The 21,404-nt window shown below is 38.4% G+C and overlaps 3 protein-coding genes across 4 annotated transcripts; 1 reads left to right on the top strand and 2 right to left on the bottom strand.

The window, feature by feature from the left end:
- Positions 1-1,219: 1,219 nt before the first annotated feature.
- Positions 1,220-8,287, bottom strand: acbd3 (acyl-Coenzyme A binding domain containing 3). 2 transcript variants are annotated; one of them, XM_041976090.1, is made up of 8 exons: positions 7,977-8,287; positions 6,618-6,759; positions 6,148-6,288; positions 5,816-5,974; positions 5,383-5,557; positions 4,946-5,198; positions 4,010-4,318; positions 1,220-3,634 (listed from the first exon to the last, which is right to left on the bottom strand). In XM_041976090.1, exons 1-8 carry the CDS (start codon positions 8,242-8,244, stop codon positions 3,420-3,422), a joined length of 1,662 nt encoding a protein of 553 aa, XP_041832024.1. In that variant the 5' UTR covers positions 8,245-8,287; the 3' UTR covers positions 1,220-3,419. The 2 variants fall into 2 exon arrangements, with proteins under 2 accessions (XP_041832024.1, XP_041832025.1); XM_041976091.1 differs by having other exon boundaries at positions 4,031-4,318; positions 7,977-8,286.
- A 3,298-nt stretch (positions 8,288-11,585) lies between these two features.
- mixl1 (Mix paired-like homeobox) lies at positions 11,586-13,276 on the top strand. The gene is made up of 4 exons (XM_041976406.1): positions 11,586-11,858; positions 11,997-12,217; positions 12,394-12,520; positions 12,608-13,276. The coding sequence occupies exons 1-4, from the start codon at positions 11,762-11,764 to the stop codon at positions 13,183-13,185; spliced, it is 1,023 nt and encodes a 340-aa protein (XP_041832340.1). The 5' UTR covers positions 11,586-11,761; the 3' UTR covers positions 13,186-13,276.
- A 58-nt stretch (positions 13,277-13,334) lies between these two features.
- On the bottom strand, positions 13,335-21,173 carry lin9 (lin-9 DREAM MuvB core complex component). The gene is made up of 15 exons (XM_041976405.1): positions 21,101-21,173; positions 20,167-20,199; positions 19,567-19,658; positions 18,105-18,218; positions 17,313-17,443; positions 17,015-17,140; positions 16,708-16,865; positions 16,100-16,233; positions 15,859-15,987; positions 15,369-15,470; positions 15,179-15,259; positions 14,961-15,086; positions 14,641-14,823; positions 14,381-14,478; positions 13,335-14,272 (listed from the first exon to the last, which is right to left on the bottom strand). The coding sequence occupies exons 1-15, from the start codon at positions 21,129-21,131 to the stop codon at positions 14,167-14,169; spliced, it is 1,644 nt and encodes a 547-aa protein (XP_041832339.1). The 5' UTR covers positions 21,132-21,173; the 3' UTR covers positions 13,335-14,166.
- Between the last annotated feature and the right edge of the window lie 231 nt (positions 21,174-21,404).

Here is a 21,404-nt window from a genome sequence, read left to right as displayed (position 1 = left end):
TTTAGCACTTTAGACTCTTTGAATCTTGACTTATATACATTACTCAATGTGCAAAAAGTCATGAAATGAGCCGATTTTGTATTTTCACAAATAGAATAAAGGCTTCACAAATCAGACACTAAGTATTAATGAATCTGCACACTGTGTAACATATCTCAGACCAGATTTGAATAGTCTTTAGATCAGGACCTGGTCTAATGTGATCTAGGTTACAGATTGGCTGGTTTGTCATGAATTTTAAAATGCACCCAGGACACATTTTGGAACAATTGTCTTTGATTTATGTCTTCTGTTTTACTGTGTGTGTACAAGAGGTGTTTGTCCAGGTCTTCTGCTCAGTCCAACATCTGACATTCCCACTGCTGAAAAAGTAAATCTTTTACAAATGTTCAACTTGATACAACAGGGAAAGAAAAGGGTGTTAACTGGTACATTATGAGCCATTACTGAACTCAGCTGTGCTTTAAGGTGAGTGATTAGATATGGGTCACAAATTCTGTGGATTTTTTTTTCTTTCTTTTTAAAACAACGTAAGGATTTGTGGATCCGTTTCGCCCCCTGGTGTCAGTAAAAGAACATTGCAACTTCAATGATACCAGTATGTGACCCAGGCAAGAATTTACTTGTAGTTTTCCCATTTCTCAGCTAACTGGAAGTTTTCACATTCTTCTTAAACAGGAATTAAATCTGTGGCAACATTTTGACAAGTTACACAATATTTAACAAAACAAAGAGGAAAAGGCTTACAACTATCAGTTGGAGTACTGTGCACTGAATGTTGTGACACCACATGTGACTAAGAAATCAAATGTTAAAAGTTGATCATCCTGTTGCCCACATGTCCTGTGACAGGAAAACGGCATGAGGATGACACAGTTAGTGTTGACAAAGAAATAAGCATGATTGTATTCAGCTGTTCAAAGGCCATTTTTGTGACCTTGCATTTCCAACTTTTTCCCCTAACTCAAATGTGTATTTAATCCTTTTTTTCTTCTTCTTAATTTCTCACTTCGGAAAAGGAAAGAAAAATGCTCTGGAAAAAAAGCTGCACTCCTGAACTGAGTTATCATTAGTTAAATTATATTCACCTGAGCTTTTCCCAATAAGTCCAAGTCTGCTGTGGAATAAAGAACAGCTTGTTTGTCACTTCAGTGATTCTTTTAGTACATAAATAATTGATTAAAACATTGGAGTTAAATCTCAGCCAAAAGTAAGAATAAGCAAACATATACAGTTTTGGAGATGAAGATAAATTTAATCAAGATTAAATATATGCCCAAAAAAAAAAAGATTTATAAGAGTTGCAAAACAAAAAATGTCAAACAATACAAAAAGATGAGCTTCTCTTTCATGTCAATAGAGTTTTACAGTTTCATACTTCCACCAAATTAGGGACTTTCATCTTGGGTAAAATGTAATCTCATTCACCTTATTATACAGTGCATTGATTTGCAGAAACATAGCCTTCGTCCACATCTAAAAACCCACACATAAACTCATTCATAGAATTATTTACATACAAGGCTTGAGCAACTCAAACTATTTGGTGAGCAATAACAAACTCAACAAAAACATTAGGGTACAGAGATGTTGTTGAACTTAATGGCGCTGTGAGGTCATAGTTGGTGACAGTTTGCCACACAAATCACTGTTTGGATTAGAGTTGGGAGTAGGTAACCCAAGTGAATAACTGACACTCAGGAAAGAGCCTCATGGGGCAACTCAGACTCTCAAGATATCCCAACCCAAGAGAGAGAGGGGGCAGGAAGTGTGATAAAAGGGAAACCAAATATCTTTAACACCCTCTGAGCACATTCCACACTGAAGAACCTTTCATGTAAAGCTCAGTTCATACAGCACACACATGTAGAAATTAAGAGAATTATGGTGGCAAAAGCTTTGAAAAAGGAAGCAAACATTTGCATGTCACAATTAAGTTAGCAAACAACCATGTCACCTAGGACACAGGTTTATGTCATCTCAGTTTATTCATAATACTCGAGATGACAATTGTTGACAATATGAGGCGATTCATACAAGAAACAAAAACGGAACAAAGCATTTCTGCAATATGGATTTTCTGTTGCACAGATGTAACAGTGTGTCATGACCTGCAAAACATAGATGGTTAGTGGATTTTTATTCACTTGTGTGGCAGAACTCGATACAGAAACTCTAAAACAGAATAAACAGAAAACCTCCTAAAAAGTATGAACAATATTAGAGCTTCTTTTTATGATTCTTCAGACAACTGACGAGCAAAATGGCAAACAGTTTAAAGTTTTCTGTGGGATGGTGTAACAGGCTGTAAAACAGCAACTGCCTGTTGATGAAACAAAAGCAAATTACACTAATAAAAATAAACATATGCAGATGTATTTTAAAGGAATCCAATTGTAAACTTCTGTACTACAAATTGAGATGCTTGTGTTCACAAAGCCAGAAACCCCACAACCATACTCTAATCACATGGACACCCATGTAGTTGAATGGCATCCTGCCTGTCCTTCAAATTTGTGGCAGTAGTATTGAGAAAAGAAACCTACTCCTGGTGCATTCTGTCTGTCAGATTATCAAACCATAAGAGGTAAGAAACAGACTATTTGTGTGGAGAAATTAGACGACTGCTGCTTTTGTTAATCCTTTCATATCTTCAAAATGATGGCTATGGAAGGATTAGCACACTACTGTTTTGCAACGAAAATTATTAAGTGTGCGTACACTGGTGTTTATTATGTGTGATTAAGGAAAGATCAGAAGATCTCTGTGTAAAAGGCATAGTGTTATGAAGCACATTTGCAATAAAACTAGACTTCCAACAATTACAATGTTCATGTGAGGATAAACAACCACCATTTCCACCAATCGGGAAACGTTGGCTCACAGTGTTGGACTTGCCAAGTTTCCATTCATGGTTGTGAGAGTCAGTCAGGACAGAAGCAGCCACAAGGCCACACTGGACTGTGCTGGGCCAAGGTGGTCATGGAAGAGGAGCCCAGGGGGGAGGAAAAAAAAAAAAAAACCCAATTCAAGAGCACAGTCCTACAGCTTGGTGTATACGAGTGCAGCAATGACAGGTGATGAATTTACAAAAGGAGTGCACACTCCTCTTCCAAGGGCTCAATGACAGGATGTAGCGAGGGTGAAACTTGAGTCACACGTACACACACACACACACACACAGGACATACATATTAGTCCAGTCTCCATTTAAGGGTTCCAGATGTGTCTCTTTGTCACCCTCTGGTGGTTTTTGTCCAGAACAGATCACTTCTTCCTACACACATATGCACATACACACACACGCATACGCACAAGTACAGGCTGCCTTCATTTACATCTCCACCTACACACACATACACCCACACACACACACGAAGATACACTCCCCTTAGCTCCCACCATGTCTGTATTCAGGCTTATCTGGTGTAGTAGACTCTGTAGTAAACACTCTTGGAACGCCAGAGCGAATAAGAGTTGTCAAACTTGAGCAGGTACACTCCACGGCCAGGGTATTGGTGGCTGCCGGCGTACACCTCCTCGTGACAGTCCCGCCGGTATACCGGCACAATCTCATCCACATGGGGCTTCCCTGCCTCCTTCTTTGCTTTCGCCTCTTCAGTGGGAGGATCACCTGTGGGCAAAAGAGCAATGTAACATGCTGGTGAGAAAGAGAAAAAAACTAAATAAAAGGAAACATGATATTTTCTTGCCAATCTCATTTTCATAACAGCCCCTGCAGATTTACCAAACCCTAATGTTGAATTTGAGGTTATAAATTTTTATTTGTACCTAAACTCCCACTATAAAAAAAAATATTTGCATTTGAGAAAAAACCTTTGGTGCAAACCAAAGCACAGCTTGCAAATTACCAAAAACATTAAATGTGATAAGATCTCATCTACTTTATTTAACCTAAATCAGTCCACATGGTTGTGTATGTATAAGGTCAATCATTAACCATCTATAAAACTTACAATGGTGAAACTAAAAGTACGCTCCAACTCACATCTTTCAGAGGAATCCTTACCTTCATCATCCTCATCCTCGTCACTGGACTCTGACACATGCACACTGACTGAAGCAGAGGCAGCGTCTGTCCACTCAAAGAACACCCCAAAGCCGATGTCATAATAGTCTGTAGCAAACTCCCAGAACAGGTAAGATCCCTCCTCATGCGTGGGAACACGCACTGTCACCACCTCGCCACGGCCCACCGTGATCACACTGTCTGCATCTTGACGGATCTTCTCTTTGAAATCCTTGATCTGTGGCCGTGTCCACATGGAAGGAGCAGCTATCACTGGTGGGGAGTCTGCTGTGATGAGAAAACAAGAGACAGTTTGTAATCTATTGTAGAAATCTGCTTTTACAATCTAATTGCTGGGACAGACTCCAGCTTCTCTGGGACCCTCAACTGGACAAAAGTGGTATAGAAAATGGAAGAATGGATGGATGCTTTTACCATCTGAAATATCAAGATTCCCATTACTGAAGAAATATTGCATTTGCTTATAAATTCTTTGCAACCAATAATTACAGACTGAATCCTAAACAGGCTCAACAAAAATCCATCCATACATAATATTTTTAAGGAGAAAGCCATCATTTGGTCAAGGAGGTCTGATGTGAACAAAGACCTTGTTGGTTGCTTTAATGATTTTTTTTTACACTTTTGTAAGCAAAGCATGTGGCTGGATTACTCTTAGGATAGCACATTATCATGTATCACTTGTTCCAGTTCTTCTCCTGGCCCTTAAGGTCACATTGATTAGGACATAGCAGATAAGAGTCAGGTTTCAGGTTTGGTATAAGGCTCTGTTTGCAAGAGAGCTCTACCCTCCTGCCCTGCGGCCCTTAGCTGACCAAGGAAAAATCTTTCTGCACAAGATCAACTTCAGCAGTTCTGTTGTTTCCACGAGAAACAAAAACACAGCTCACTAACCTAATAAAGGGCCATTCTCTGAGACCTCCTCTGCTGGCTCAGGCTCTGGCTCTCGGTCCATGCTCTCTGAGTAAGAGTCTGACTGGCCTCCATTGACTATAGGAGCTTCCTCGCTAGCAAGCGGTGAGGCAGCACACAGTGACCCTGCTGCAGAGGCCGGGATAGGTTCCCCACTGTTAAAGCTGCTAGATTCCAAGGTGCCCTGCACCGTTGAATCAGCCTGCTGCTGTTGGTGCTGCTTCTGTAAGGCCGCCTAGGACAAGAGAAGAACAGTGCAAGCATCGGCACAATAAACTTAAGTATATAAAAAAAAAGCTGCTTGTTTATAGTGTGCTGATAAAGGAATCATCTCTTTCTGTAAACTATATCTTTTAAATAAAGATCTAAAATGTAACAAAATCTGTGAAAATCTATGCTGCTAAAGCCCAACATCCTACCTGCTGCTGGGCCAGCTGGACCTGGTAGAGCTGCTGCATGTACTGCTGGTAGTGCTGTTCCTGGAGCTGACGAATGAGGCCCAGCTGTTGTTCTGGGTTGTTGGGGTACTGCTGTGCAGCATACTGTTGAAACTGCACCGCTGTCTGGGCATTCAGTGCTGCCATAATCTGTTGTCTGGTTAAAGTTTAAAAAAAAAAGCCTCCACATTAATAGTGAGCATAATATAAAAATTATAGTGATCGGATTCAGCCTTACAATGACTCTCCTGAAGTGCTTAACAATACTGTATGAGCTTAAAGTCTGAAAAAAAATAATGATCCTGTCATCACCTGTACATGTCAGTGATGAAAATGACAGACATCATGCTGAAGTCTAAACCTGATATTGTGAAAACACTCACATTATACAAGCATCTCACAGTGACACACATACTTCTGCTGTTCAATCCGTAGCCTTTCTTCCTCTGCCTGCCTCCTCTCCTCTTCCTCTCTTCTCAGCCTTTCCTCCTCCTCAAGCCTTCGTCTCTCCTCCTCCTGCCTTTGTCGCTCCATCTCCTCTTCCTCTTGCCTCAGACGCTCCTCCTCTTCTTTCCTGATGAATGGCGGAGAGAAGACATATGAAATATGTACAAATATTCAGTATAAACATGATTCTAGGGTTTCTAGGCTTTTCTGGCTACATATAGAACAAAGCAAACCCAAGTCTACATTTAGACTCTGAAGGAAAGGGATCCCTCTCAGGAGAAAGAAATGAGAGCACCTTACCTTTTCCTTTCTTGCTCCTCCCTTTCAATCTTATGTGATGTTACATATGGAGCAAAGAGGTTACAGCACTTGTTGAGTAGCTTAACAAATTCCACCATAGCCTCCTCCTTCTCCATGTTACCCAGGGAGGCCCACTCTTTCCTGCACACATAGCAAATGGAAATAAAGTTAGAGAAAACAAATAATTTATAATTAATTAAAATCCAAATTAACTATTCTGAACACATAACTTGAAAATGAACTGAAATTTTATTAACTTAGAGTACAGTGGCATAAAACAGACTGATGTCTATTATAGGTTTTCATTCATTTTAAAGTTCATAGACATAAGATGCACCCAAACACCGTCACTTACCCTGCATCAATTGTTTATGAATGAGATGTCTTTTCTTTGCTTAACAGCAGCAATAAAAATCCAAGGCATAAACTCCTAATGCACACAGGAAAGTAAAGTTATTTGCTGGGTTTACCTGCGGTCATTGCCAAGGACATCAAAAAAGCCGACCTCCGGTGAAGCATCAGGATTATAAGGGCCTAGTAACACCTGTTTGTGCAGAGCCACCAGGCGAAGCTTCTCCTCATAGGTTGGATGGAAGGCTTTGCCATCTTTTTCTGAAAGAAGGAATGTGGGGGGGGGGGGGGGGGGGGGGGGGGGGGGGTTGCATTTGATTGTTCTATTCTGTATTTTTATGCACACTCACAAAAAAATGTCTCTAAATACTAATAATTTTGTGTACAAAAACAACAGAGGAAAGGGTACACAACTTTTTATTGTACCTATGTGAACACTGTGCCTAAAATCAGTAACAATCACAAATTGTGATTTTACTTGCAAAGTGTCATACTGACAAAAAGCACACTCCTCCAGGGTGAAGGAGTTAAACAAATATGCCAAACCTTGACTTACACACTGGCAAGAAACACAATAATGAGATAATGACCTCATAGAATGGAAACCAAGTATAAACTTGTTTGCACAAGGAATCGTCAAAAAAAAAAAAAAAAAAAAAAAAAAAAAAAAAAAGCACAACCACATTAGTCAAGCTATGAAAATGAATGAAGTTCTGTTATTTTTGTGAGCCAACTTAACTAAAAACAGCATTTAGTTCTTGTTTTCAATTTTTGTAGAAATGCAAAGCAATCATGAGATTTGGAACAATGTGTGGTGTTAATTTGAAAAAATAACCATGGCTATAAAAACAAATAGTAATAGTCACGCGACTTTAACTAATTTAAAATATCTTAAAGCATCATTGAACTTGTTTAACAGATGTTACAGTATGGACCAGTTTTGTCCTCAGAAGCATTTCCTCCAGCAAAGCAGGAATCTTTCGTTTACTTTATCAGAGAAAACTCTTTGCAGCTATGCAGGCTACACTCAGCTGCAGCAGTTGAAGGGCGTGTTTAAAGCTCCCAAACAAATCATTGTAAGCCACCACGTCTAACTTCCTGCTCTAATTGAAGTAGGAGCCGCATGACTTGGGTTTCGCCACTGAATTATTCAGAACCGAGAAAACACAAGCAAATCAAACAGATTAAAGTGTCCTTAAACCACATAAAAGTACAAACGGACAACTCGAGAGTGGAGCTTGTTGTACCGTTTAATGGCCAGCTAGGAGGCTCGTTAGCATGGTCGGCTACTGATTAGCTAGGAAGCTAATATAATATTGCGTCTGCAATGGTCAGCCCTGGTTGTGACAGCTAGCAGCTAATGCTAGCAACCTGCTAACGTCAGCCAGTGAGTAAGTGGGCTCACAATAATAAACGCGGTTCATAAACTAGCTGTTTTTCTGCTTTAAAGCTGTTCGCTCATTACAAATGTAAGATACCTTTGAAAAATCTAAGAGCCATTCCATACAGTTCTTGCAAAGGAAAGCCCCAATTCCCCTCTATCGCAGATTTAGCAGTCTCTCCATCTTCGCCCCCAGCGGCACCCGGCTTATCGGTCCCAGGTTCCGAGGGTACGGGCTCTGGCTCTTCGACCTGGCTCTGCTCGCCTTCCGGGTCTGGGCTGAGGGTGAGGCCATCGATGGAAACTTCGAGCCGGCTGGACGTAGCGCTGTCGAGGTCGCCGCTCTGAACCTCTGTCGCCATCATGTAGACTGTCAGCTGAAGCAGCCACGTACCTACTTCCGTTCCGATTTACAGGAAGTTCCGTTTCCTTCTTCTTCTTCACTCGATGTAAATAATGACGACGTTCAATCGATGTGGAAAATATACCCTAGTTATAAAAGTTCAGATAATTGGAAAACTAAGGCATTAATATATCTATAGTTTATCTGACGTTTATCTACTTTAAAATGAATTGTAAAAAAGTCATCAGAAGACATTATAGTTAAATCTTAATTAACCATGATTAGATTATTGAACGGACATACTAAGCATTGGGCCCCGTAGGTCCATTAAAATACTTTGTGTATCTTAGAAGAAATCGTATCCACTGTATGTTTGTGTGTTTTATTATTGTGAAGCACTTTGTGACATCTGCTCTTGAAAAGTGCTTTATAAAATTAAAAAAATTCTTATGCCTACTTACTATACAACTTAAATGAAAAGCAGATGAAATAAAGATATGCAGATAAAATGGAAAGTTCGAGATGAGATGAAAAATAAATGCAATAAGACAAAATTGCTACAAACTGATAAGAGTTAAATGGGGGATAAGACAAATGTGAAAATACCATGAAAATATTACGAAGTGACCAGAATATACCTGGAAAATACCTATGATTTAAAAGAGACAGAGACAGCCCTACTAAAACAGTCACTAAACCATCACAAAGTGATGCCAAATGAAAACAAAATGCAAAAAATGCAAAGTCGTGATAAACAAAATCTGGAAGTTACATAAATTACCCAAATTTCCCTGAGGACTCTCAAAAGGGATTAATAAAGTATTTCTATTCTAAATTACATAATTGCTGACACAAAATACAAAATCCTATTTTATGGTTTGTGTTAGTATCAGTCTTGGTAGTTTGGTCCACTGTTGGATAGTTAAGGTTTTTTTTTTACACATCTGTTCCCAGTGTTCATAGCCATCTCTTTTTTTCATTGACCGGTCACAGGAATTTGTCCAAATTGAGTTGTATGTATGTATGTATGTATGTATGTATGTATGTATGTATGCATGCATGCATGCATGCATGCATGTATGTATGTATGTATGTATGTATGTATGTAACTAAATTTGTGATTAATATGAGTATTCTTTTACTAGAGAGATTTAATGTTTCATATTATATATAATATATATAAATATTCAACCATAAAAACAATCAATAAATCAAAAGATGCACACATGCAAGTATCTTGATTTTGTTACAGGACATTTTCAATCAGTTGTGTTACCCACACGTGGCACAAATGAGAACAGATACAGTGTTTAATCAAAAACGTTTTTCTTTTACGTTCATGTTGACTACAATTATTTTACACTCTTGAAGTGTTTAGTTGTTTTTATATTTTTAAAAGAAAATATAAATTCTGGATTGGTGAGGCCAACAACTTTTCCACTAATGATGCCAGTTTATCTGCAATAATATGACTAAATTAATTTAATCAAATAATACTTTATCCATCCCAAACATTATACTGTTGCAGTGTTAATAACACTGTTAATGTCTAAAAGGAAAATAGAATAAAAAAAAAGGCACACACCAAATTAAATTTGTGCACTCAATTGAGATCACAGTTCTGTTAGAAAAGGACATACATGGATTGAGGCTCCATGAAATAACTCTCAAATACACACACACACACACACACACAAAGACAGCTTACATTTTAACATGTCTGTGCAAAGTTGTGAGGATAATTTACTCATCTCTCAGTGGAATAAATGCTTGGTCTTTAACACACATTTGTAGATTAAATAGCAGGTGTTCACTGGAAGTGGCTCATATTAATCCCAAAATACCTTAACTGTTTGATATACAACTTTTCTAGCTGTGCGCTGTGTATTAGAATATGTCTTTTAAAAAACAGTCACACATTTTCCATTTCTATATAAGGCTGCCAAGCTTAACATTAATGACTAAACACAAACGCTTAAGACAAAATTGCAAACAATTTCTCCATGAACTGCAGTGCTGATATTGTATTATTCATGGCCCCTGACCTGTCTCCCCGGATCAGTGCATGAGGAGCATATTGTCCATTTCATGAGCCACAGCTCTCAGAGGAACTGTCACTGACCGGCACTAAAGAGCAGGAACTTCAACACCCTGATTTTTGCATAGCAATCTGTTCTGTTCTCAAAGGCAATACCCAATTAGGGCCCTCAGACAGAGCAGCCTATGAACTGTGAATGTCTTAACCAATAAACACATCCTACCTGAACAAAGCTGCAAGTGTCAAAGTACAGAGATCAACAAAACACTAATGTTGATGTGAAATGACACAGCAGCTATCAAATAAATCCCCACCATCAGGTTCATTGTCACAGAAGGACATTGGTGCTCTAAGTTCTCTGCAAACAAATCTCTGTTGTGATCTTCAAAGTTTAATTTTGAATGCCAATAAGTATATCCCCAAATATACAGTCTTCTCAAGTCACTTGCACAAGCCAAAGCCTACAAATCATATATGGAGTATGGAGAACCTGGGAATAATTCAGACTTTTAATCAATTTGAAGAAATCCATAACAAACACAGGAGTTTGAATGTAGAGCACAAAATGCGATGTTATATTTAAATACAGAAGTTTCTTATAAAATAATAGCAATAGAAATAATCTTGATAAAATGAATAAATGATAATAACACTTGAAAATCTTATCCAAACACGTGGAAACAAATTAGACTGTCTGGGCGCTACCATACCTCTTGACTTGATCCCCTTTTGACTCAAATGGAAGTGACCCGTTTAAAAAGAGCCCACAGATATGGCACTTTTGTACTAATGTGTATTGCGATTGACTGTTGCTGCTGAAAGGTGACAGGAAGCAAAGTTTCCTCTAAACTGTATAGATCAGTGATGAAAAGTATGCCTTGGAAGAGATCTCCCACTCTGTTCACTGTCTTCATATATTTTACCCAGATGGTTAAATTAATTCACACTAAATTTTGACTCGTAAATTGTTTCTTTTAGTCGGTTCTTACAAGATCTCAAACAAAAATGTTGTCTAATTGTGCTTGGTTGTTAGAGCAATTTATTAATATATAAATGTACATTTAATTCTAAGATACATTATGTATATTTTTTAAAAAATTGTCCTGTAGAAACATACTTGAACCCTTTGAACTGCCCGGAAAAATTTCCGTTGAGACAATTTCCGACTGCTTGTCTTTGAAGTCATGGTCCATTATTGCTTTATCCATCCCAAAGCGGATAAATGTTTTCTCTGTCGATGTTTATTGAGGCCACAGCTTCCATTAAAACCCCTTTAGACAGACCTGCGGCCGCACCACCGCTCCAGGTGTGATGGCTTCACACCTCCACGGGCCTGCAGACGTCTGAAGTAGCTGCACGGCCGCTGCAGTGCCAGTCGACAGCGATGGCCGCCCCATTCACACATCCACGCAGCATCACCTTTGATCGCGGGAGGATTTAACTCCGGCGACCACAAAGGTCTCAAACTCAGTCAGTCGCTGGAGATAAAAAGTAGAGGATCATGTCTGCAGTTCATGGGAATATGCGCGCCGGGGATTTGAATAACTTCCAGATGTATCACGAAGGGCCCCCACAGATGAGCAGCATGGTGAATTCAGGTAGGTGGCTGGCGGAGCTGGGATCAATTCATTTTTATTTAATTATTATTCATTTCTAAATACGTATCCTGTGGTAACAGTCTCTGCGGTGTTGCAGCTGGTTTTACGCATCAATCTCTCCACACGTTTTCTTGTCAGATTATGGAGCCTCAGATGTGACAAACTTCTTCAACTCTGCAAACTCAGTTCCGAGAGCGGACAAATGTGTGGCGATATTAACCCACAGGAGAAAGAGGACCAATTTCACACAGCAACAAATCGAGGTGCTGGAGAAAGTTTACTCCGACACTAAATATCCTGACATCTACCTACGAGAGAGACTGGAGGCTCTAACTGGACTGCCAGAGTCCAGAATTCAGGTAGCTGAACGGTTTAAATATATTTATATATATGTATATATTTATATAATTTTCGTTGTTTGTTAATACAGTTACAAAGGGAATTATTTTGAGTGTTCAACACTATTTGCTGTGTCAAGTTAATCAATAAAATGTGACGTACAGGCTCATTTAACCCCATGGTTTTGTAAATTTAGGTGTGGTTTCAGAACAGAAGGGCCAAGTCTCGTCGTCAAGTTGGTTCCTCAGCGTCTATGAAGGTCTCTAACGCTCCAGCAGGTGGCTCCTTTGGCCAAGTCCAGACCGGATTGGGTTCTGAGAAAGGTATTTACTAGTAAAACCTTCTAGTTTGATCAGTTTTCCTTCCCCTATACTAACTCAGCCTATTTAAAATAATGTTTTTACTTTCAGCCTATGAAAGCAGCCATAGTGCTGAGGTGCCCAGAATAGGAGCTTTTGTACTAGAAGATAGTTTCAGGCCTGCAGTGCACCAAAGTACTGACAACCCTCATAGGACCAGTGTTCCAACCAAGCCCAGCAGTTACGACCACACATCTTCTTCCTGCATCTATGACAAGCAAGGATCCAGACTGACGGCTGAGCAGATGCAGCGATGCAAGCCCAGCGTGACCACCCCAGGTTGTAATGTCCATCTTTATTCCAGTGACTATGAGCATCACACCAAGATTCAAGCCAACATTACAGGGAACCAGGGTGCAAGAGTCCTGGTGGAGTATGACAATTTCCCACCAAATAAAACTATTGGACCGGAGATGAAAGTTGTGATTCCTCCCATCCCAACCCAGAGTCATTTCCACAGGTCAACACCAAAGGATAATGGATGCCAAATGCAATATCCACACTTGAGGGCTACAAGGGGGAGGTTCAATGACTTTTCTCCAATCCACACCACAGAAGCTCAAGACATCACCGACTCCGATTCTGACTGGGAAAACGAGGCGATGGCTAGCTTTGATGGCTTTATGTGATGTTTAATAAGAGTCGATGTATAGAAATTAAATGTATCATAAGAGTCATCAAATCTGTATTTATTGGAAAATAGTAATAAAACCACTGATTGTTTAAAAAAGAAAAAAGTTAATCATCTGGACTTAATAAAAAATGAATAACTGAAAACTGTGTAGCAATATTATGTTTAATATAAAAGAAGAGAAACATTTATGTACAATCGCCCTGAGGCACTCTCATGTACAACTTTACAAAACTGAAAAAGGAGATTCTCTAGGAGAGAACTGTTGACTTTTTGGGGGATACATCAGTAATGCAGGCTTTGTGGTGGTTGCAGCAGCAGCCATGCCAAATGTGGAGTCGCTAAGACCTTAGGGATTAAAAGGCATTGAAACCCCAGCATTCTCCTTTATAAAAAATACCAAAATCTCTCTTCAGTGCACAGAAAATTACAAAAGCCATTTCTGAACACATGGCAGAAATGTTGACAATAGTTCTAATAATCAGAGATATAATACAATTATCTACAAGAAACAATTTTATAAAAACATTCTCAACCTTCCCCTGTGCTTACCATCGGTGGAGCAACAAAAACACTCACAGGGGAACATCAGAGACAGCAAAATATTGTTCCATAACCATACAAACCTTTGCAAAAATAAATAAATATGGACTTTAAAACCTGTTAGAATCAATGTTTGGCACATGAAACCAATAAATAACAAATTGGGAGTTGTGAGATGTGGATTGTGGCAATAGCTAAACATTTTTTTCAGGCTTGTGTTGAGTGGGTTGCACAAACATTTTCATACATTAAAATGGGTGGATAAAAATACGTGACATCATCCCTCTTTTTAACCAACCTCAGGAATCTCAACAGAACTCGAACGAAATTCAGACTGGAAGATGGCGATCCGCAACGTCAACATGAGCCTGTTGTCAGCATTTCAGAAGACATCAGCATGCTGCATGTCTGTATGTGGAAGAGATGATGCAAGTACTCAGACTGCATTGGTGTTGTTGGCAGCAAATGCATGCAGATTGCCCAGCTGGCTCAGACCACTCTGGATGTGTGCCACATGGATCTCAACATTATTCTGAAAGCAACTGCAAACACAAGAGAAAAATGAAGTCATCATGGGTTATAAAAGGTAAGAATATGGCTACCTGAATGTGACCACAAATAGTAGATGAAAATACAGGAAGGTGATTTACCTGAGGTTGGAGGGATCGATTGATGCCTTGATGTCATTAAGGGAGTCTGTTAACGATTTAAACTCAAATGAATTCAGATCGCCGCCATCTGCCAGACACTGAAACAAACCAGAAGACTTGATAAACAACTGACACTATTTCACAAAGTGCTGTAATGACCATAAAAATAAACTTCCTACTGCACACACCCAGAGTAATTCTGTCATGTGTTGTATAACTTGTGAGTGGAAAAAAACGCTTTAAATGAATGTGTACTCTACTTTTATCTGTAAGAGTAAGGCAGTGAGGCGGGAAATGAGGTGTGTGAGGCTGGGATTTGTCACACTCAGCTGTCCATCCCTCTGTGAATTGCTCAGCTGCACCATCTGCTGGGCCTCTTCTTCACAACGCCGCCGCAGCTCTGTGGGATGATCAGCTGGAACCATGCCTTGATCTGGAGCAAGCTGGACAGATGAACATTTGTGATTAATACAAGGATGTATAACTTTATTTTCTTCAGCTGATCAAGACTAAAAGGAACAGACACACTGGAATTTACTCGAATAATCATAACAACAAAAAAAATAATATATCAACTTACTTCACAGCAGAACTGTTGCACTTCATGCAGAACCTTGTTGAGATCTTTATTAAGCTGTTCCAGCTCTACCACGATGGTAGCATATCGTTTCTGAAATTCTAAGTCAATAGGCATCGAGTACGACTTCTGGAAAAAACAAAACCACAAGTGTAATGTTAGCCTTAATGTGTGCATATATTATACTTTAGTGTGCTTCGAATAACATTTAGTCATTGTACCAGTTTCTCTGCCTCTGTGTTCATTTCTTTCAAGTTCTTGATGTGTTCCTTTTTGATCATTAAGATTTTGGACAGCCTTGTCTAGAAATGGGAGAAAAAGAAAAGTTTTTTTTGTTTGTTATTTTTTTAGAACAGGTTCTTAGTTTTAGGTTATAACTTTTTAGTATTACACTTGACAGGAAAAACTTACAACTTGGACCAGAAATTTAACAGGAAATCCTCCCAGTGTATCACCTTCAGCACCATACACTTTGTTCTTCCATGGTGACTGGCTTATAAGAGGATCATTGTCCTGTTATAAAAAATAAACAAAACAATAAACAACAGTGCAATAGCTCAATTGAAATTAAATTAAAAAAATCTTTTGTTTTTTTTTGTTTTGGTTCTACTACACACAATATTATACACTACTCTTTTAACCCCCCCTTCCTGTAATGATCCCAGCAGCGTCAGACATGCATAAATAAAATTTTATGTGCCCACATTTACAGTTTATTTTATCTGTGTACTTTACAGTGTGTTAAGCAAAATTATCCCAGTGTTTCTGGCCTGTTAGCTTCAATCTATTTAATTTCATTTGAGACTTAGGCCAGCAATGACAATTATTTATAAACGTTTATGTGTGAGAAAATGTGATAAGATGGCAAATGTTTCCATCACTGGATGTGGGTTTATGGTACCATGTGGACAGGAGTGGTAGCAGAGGGGTATGACACTCTAGGAGGAGTCATGAGGTTCTGCATGTAGCGTGTTGATCGATGCTTCTGGGCAAAAGCTGAGATGGGCATGGTCTCATTGGGGTCATTGCTCTGGAAAATAATTATTAAAGATATAGTACTGCCATTTTTTATTTTATTTATAAAAACAGGTTAATGACACACTTATTAAAATAGCAACATAACATGCTAATAGTGAGCGTACCAAGACTTCATAATCAGGCACGGTGTGAGTTCCCAAGCCACTGCGGTCAAACGTGACACGATAAGTGGCAGCACTGGTGTCAACTGCATCAATCTGCCCCGTGAACAGCCCATCATGGACGCCTCGAAGTCGAGCTGATGAACATAAAGAAAAGAAATAGTCTCTTACTTATGATTTCATTTAACTACCAACATTTGACAAAAACCATGTCTTAAAATGTGTTGCCATTACGTCCACTACTTTTGTTCAGTAAGCAGTCTAAACAACCAGAGAAAGTAAAGAGCAAATCTATAGTCAGCATTAATAATGATAATAATAAAAACAATGACACAATAGTGCAAGAGCTGCTAGAAATGACTTTACTTATGGCCAGATGGTGGTGGTGTTTTTCAACTTGCTCAGTTCATCAGCAGCAACCACAAACCTAACACATAGTTAAATATTCTGTGTTGAGTTCGCTCTTATGATTTTTTTTTACTTTCTTAACTGTTAATTAAAATGTTAAAACTGGTTGCCTTTAAGTGCAACAATCCTCATGGTGTATTATCCTAGTGTGATTGCAATGATAATCTCTTGACATGAGAGGATGTTCATCTCAGTCATCTTACCAGTGACTTTGGTACCGATGATGAGAGGCAAAGGGATTTCATCAGGAAGGTCTTTGCAGTTTGACACATCAGACAGTTTTCTCTGCTGCAGAAGGCGGATTTTCATCCGCTTCTGTCTCAGCGCTGTTCGCTCTTCAGCAAAGAATGCTGATGAACACCTGGATGAGACGAAAGAGCATAAACACGGAAACTTAGTTATTTTGATTCCTTTATACCAACGTTCTGTTGATAATGGAAGGGACAAAAGAATTCTTGAGGTGACAAGACAAATGCATTGTATACTTTAAGTTTAAAGATCATAGAGTACCGTCGTGGTTTTCCCATCAGTCTCCTGATTGTGCCCCACTCAACTCTAGTTAGTTTTCTTGTTTTTAGGTTGGGGAAAGACTCCTTGAGGCACAAGCAGAATTCATTGTCACCTTCAAAAAGAGGTCTGGAGGAAGATAAAGGAAAAATTATATTTTAAGACAGCATTTTATCATTCATTCATTCATAAATAAATAAATAAAAAATATATATGATGACTCATGCGCTTCAAGTCAAGTTAGATCCAGCTCACCAAAAATTAAAATGATGGTTTTCAGCAAGTTAAAGTAAAACTTTACCTGTCAATATTGGAATAGAACCATTCATAGATGCACCATTTGTGAGCTTTGGGTAGCTTAAGGAGGTTTCTTAATCTCAGCCCTATTTTCTGTGATGCCTTCTTATCTGGTGTCACGACATTAGAAAATTTCTACAAAAGAAAATGAGTAAAACAACAGTTATGCCACATAAGGATACACCTGCATTATAGAAAACAACAAATATACTAAATAACCAATAAACATTTTTAGCAGGCAAGTTGTAATCGTTACTTTCAACAGTTTTTTATCAGCAAAGGAGAAGCAGAATTATGGACTTATTTCATAGCAAATAATTACTTGAAGCAGCCTTATGGTTTTCTAAAAGAATTCTGTTTTCAAACATTTTTAATGTGGTATTTCTTCTATTGATGCAAATAAAATAATTTGTCCTTGTGCTTCATATTCAGAAAGTCCTCTGTGTAAACTACTGTTAGTATCCGGCAACCTATTCTCAGCAATAAGGCAAGATCCCAACATCATAATTTGGCAGTAACTAGTTGAACAAGAGTATTTATCTGTATGGTATACATTTGACAAACGATATTGTACACCTCACCCTTTCCCTTAAGAAAAGTAGTGTCTAAAGTGGTTGTGGTGAATGAATAAATACACAATCAAAATGTAATTAAATTGTCTACAGAATTAAACTATGCTCGTACTCAATTTTCAACTATAAAACACACATCATCAGATGTAATGCTGCAGAACACCATCATGATTTCCACAGCTTTCCCTATCCTGTCAAACAATTTCATGGATTGCAGTTTTTACCTGTGGTGTAGTGGTGACCCTTTGGCTCCTCCGAGGAGATCTGGAAGGGAGACGTTGCTGGGGTGATTCATCTTCATCTCTAAACAAACGGCTTCTCTTTGAGCTCCGTGTTGGCTGTTGGAACAAATGAAGGGCTTTTTAGTAGTAGCATTAATCTTCAAACAGAAGTGCCGTCATCAGCATTACTCCATTCAGACCTTATTGTTCTACAAACTGAGCAGTGATGGAAAACAACCACCTAAAACCCAGTAACTTAAGCTGTGCTTCAATGATGATGATTTCTAATATTTAGTATAATGAATGAGCTATAGGTGTTGTCTTGTGCTGTGTTTGTCCTAACATTCCTCTGCTTTCTTATCAGATGAGACTAAACATGTGCCTTCCAGCACTGCCATACTTTTGGATGGGCACTTCAATTTCCAAACTGGCCAATCATCTTCGGGAGCCATCTTAAAGAGGAGTACAAGCCAAACTTTGCCTACTCTGTCTCTGCTTCTGGGCTACAGCACTTTTGCTTAATGTTAAAAAGAAGGTATACAATGGAAGGCTGTGGAAAAGGTAAATTTGGTATACCTTATACATTATCCTCAAGTAGTTTCAACTTGTGGTGCTTTTACATCTCTAACCTAACCTTTGCTGGAGCAGGTTAAGTTCCCAGCATAAGATGCCAAAATGAAACACCCCAGTAAGAAGTGAACCAGCTTTGTGAAGTTACCTCCCCCGCTAAGCCACTAATCATGTTTTGAAGTACAGGCCCCTGGTCTGAAAGAGAGAAACACATATGTAGCAGCAGGTTTGAATGAGTTAACATAATAAATCCCAATATGTAGTGGCAAGGAACACACATGTAAAATTAGACTAATCGATTGATCCCGAAAATAGTTACCATGATAAATACAATCAGCAGGAGCTTAATAAAATAGAATGCAGTCAATCTTATTTCTATTGTTACATCTGCATAATGTTTTTGTAATGGTATACCAACATATATACTGTTAAAAGGTTTAATGCACTATAATGGCACATGTGCATAGTCTTTCTGCAGTATAGAAATTAGAAACCACATTGGTTGTCTTCTTCCTGTGATAAATATTTCATAGTTAATGTATCAGATGCTTTCTAGGGTCAGATAACATGAATCTAACACATTCAGTGCGTCCAGTAAAAAAAAAAAAATCGATAGGGATAGTTTCAATTTATTTAGAAGAAAAACACAATAGGCCATAGAGAATGCTATAGTCACAATTAAATTGGTGACAATCACCAGCTCAAGCACTTTTCCGTGTGCTCTTAATATTTTACTCTCCTGGTCTATATGTGAACTTTGTATATTTTGCATGTCTTTATAATGCTCTCCATGCTTATATTTTAGCCAAAGGGTTAGCATTCAAAACATAAATAGAAGCAGCTTGGTTTCATCCTGTCCACAAATGTATCATTTGACTATCATCCTGTTTCTTACCGTGTCCATTGTGACAGAGGAATGTCGTCCCCTGGTGTTGTGAGTTCTTGGGAAGCTGTTCTTTTCATTCAGTGTGTTAGACAAACTCCCCTCTATAAGACAACCAATGAATTCATACATAATACTGTAAATACATAATATACAAGACTATAACACTGTCAAATCACAGAAAAAAAACATTTTCTATGTAAAATAATGAAAAAAAAAATCTCATTTAGTAAAGAAAGAATAATTGCATCCAAGAAATAATGTGGCAATTACTTCCTTTATACTTTAGCCTGAATCTTAACGAAATGTTGAAACAGTGTAAGTGGTAAGCTTCTCATTTTTTTTGGGGGGGGGGGGGGGGGGGGGGGGGGTAATACACATCTTTAATCCTTTGAAGGACTTAAATCTGCTGACTACTTTTAAACCACAAACCAATCGCGTGTGTGATCCAACACAGACAATGACACAATCAAACCAGATCAATCATCATTGACAATTTATGATCAGACAGGCATACAATAAATGTGAGTTGAGTATGGATTATATCACCCCTGTAATCTCGCATATAGAAAAAAGTAACTCTAAAGATAGCAACTGAAATTGCCGATATACCTTTAAGACTGACGAGTGCCTCAGCTGAGGAGCCTGGGGAAACAGACAAAATAGACTAGAATTAAACGTACAATATTGAATTAATGGCAATAGAAAACAAATGCTGATGAAAATACATTAAGCATAATTTCATAGTGGAAACAAAGGAAATTTATTAATATATTAGCAGTTAAAATGATACGTTGATGTTTGTAACCCCCAAAATCTGATAAAGTCACTTTAACACAGACAGCAGCCATATAGGTTAACTGGAAATAGCTAACCAAGTCGGTGAGGCCTTTACCCCAGTTTGAGCTGTCAGGCACGGCAGTGACATCAACTTGACATAAAACACTTAAAACACCAAACGCTAAACCAGCTAACATTACAATACGTTACACAGAAAATTTATTGATAGATTACATAACGTAATTGATCACTTCAGGTATTAGCAGTCAACTAACTTCAGTAGACTACCTTTGCCAGCTTGTCAAAAGCATACACAACGCGTAACCATGTAATATTAACCACCGCTAACAAACCTTAAATATAAGGACAGTGCCAATGAATACTGAAGAAACTATGCTCATATTAATAAATAGATAGCTACCACCTCACGACGCTGACGTAGCCCTTTTGTTATTGTTGTTGCGACCTAATGTTAGCAGACGTTAGCTCAAAGCTAAGCTAACAGCATTTGTTTATCCAGTGTAGCTAAAGTAACTTGTTCAACTCCTGCATTAGCTATGGTTAGCCTCCCGTGCTAAAAGCGTTAGCTGACTTGGGCAAACCAGTTTCTTTGCGTCTTAAAAATTGCTTCATGAAATCAACTGTAAATTTATAAAATCGATTACATTAACAACAACCTCAGCTCTTCGCGAATTGTTTATGTAATTACTAGAGGACCGCTGTTTGTTTACACTGTAGTACTCATTGATTTCGTATTGTTACTCACTCTCGTCTAACAGCTGGTCCATCTCCGCCATCTTGAATTAGCCGCGCCGCTTTTTCAAAGACGTTGTCAAAATGCATTCTGGGTCGGAAATCTCTCTGGAGGGCAATTTGAGAAATAAACAATCTATAAATTACCAAACCAGTGGCAACGGAGTCGTTTTGTCCAATATAGTAATACGCATTACTGTGTTGTCTTCATATATGTCGAATTTCCATTGTAAAGATTACGAGAAATAGTCTAAAAAAATGTTTGATGTAAATAATAAGAAAAAAAAAACTAGTCAGCATTCATTAAGTCCTTTGTT

Source organism: Melanotaenia boesemani, chromosome 22, assembly GCF_017639745.1.
Source record: "Melanotaenia boesemani isolate fMelBoe1 chromosome 22, fMelBoe1.pri, whole genome shotgun sequence".
Taxonomy (NCBI): domain Eukaryota; kingdom Metazoa; phylum Chordata; class Actinopteri; order Atheriniformes; family Melanotaeniidae; genus Melanotaenia; species Melanotaenia boesemani.
Note: the sequence above shows the minus strand (reverse complement) of the source record. Positions and strands in the feature narration are given on the sequence as shown.

Excerpts from the sequence above, each read along its gene's own strand:
- lin9 (XM_041976405.1), bottom strand. The coding sequence starts at position 21,131 with ATGGCGGAGATGGACCAGCTGTTAGACGAGA. Across the intron at positions 15,988-16,099 it reads TGCCTGATTATGAAGTCTTG|AGCAATGACCCCAATGAGAC; the intron begins GTACGCTCACTA and ends ATTATTTTCCAG. Across the intron at positions 15,087-15,178 it reads ACACAGAGGCAGAGAAACTG|AAGTCGTACTCGATGCCTAT; the intron begins GTACAATGACTA and ends TGTTTTTTCCAG.
- acbd3 (XM_041976090.1), bottom strand. The coding sequence starts at position 8,244 with ATGATGGCGACAGAGGTTCAGAGCGGCGACCTCGACAGCGCTACGTCC. Across the intron at positions 5,199-5,382 it reads TCCAGCTGGCCCAGCAGCAG|GCGGCCTTACAGAAGCAGCA; the intron begins GTAGGATGTTGG and ends CTCTTGTCCTAG. Across the intron at positions 3,635-4,009 it reads TAAGGATTCCTCTGAAAGAT|GTGATCCTCCCACTGAAGAG; the intron begins GTGAGTTGGAGC and ends TTTTGCCCACAG.
- mixl1 (XM_041976406.1), top strand. The coding sequence starts at position 11,762 with ATGTCTGCAGTTCATGGGAATATGCGCGCCGGGGATTTGAATAACTTC. Across the intron at positions 11,859-11,996 it reads GAGCAGCATGGTGAATTCAG|ATTATGGAGCCTCAGATGTG; the intron begins GTAGGTGGCTGG and ends TTTTCTTGTCAG. Across the intron at positions 12,218-12,393 it reads TGCCAGAGTCCAGAATTCAG|GTGTGGTTTCAGAACAGAAG; the intron begins GTAGCTGAACGG and ends TTGTAAATTTAG.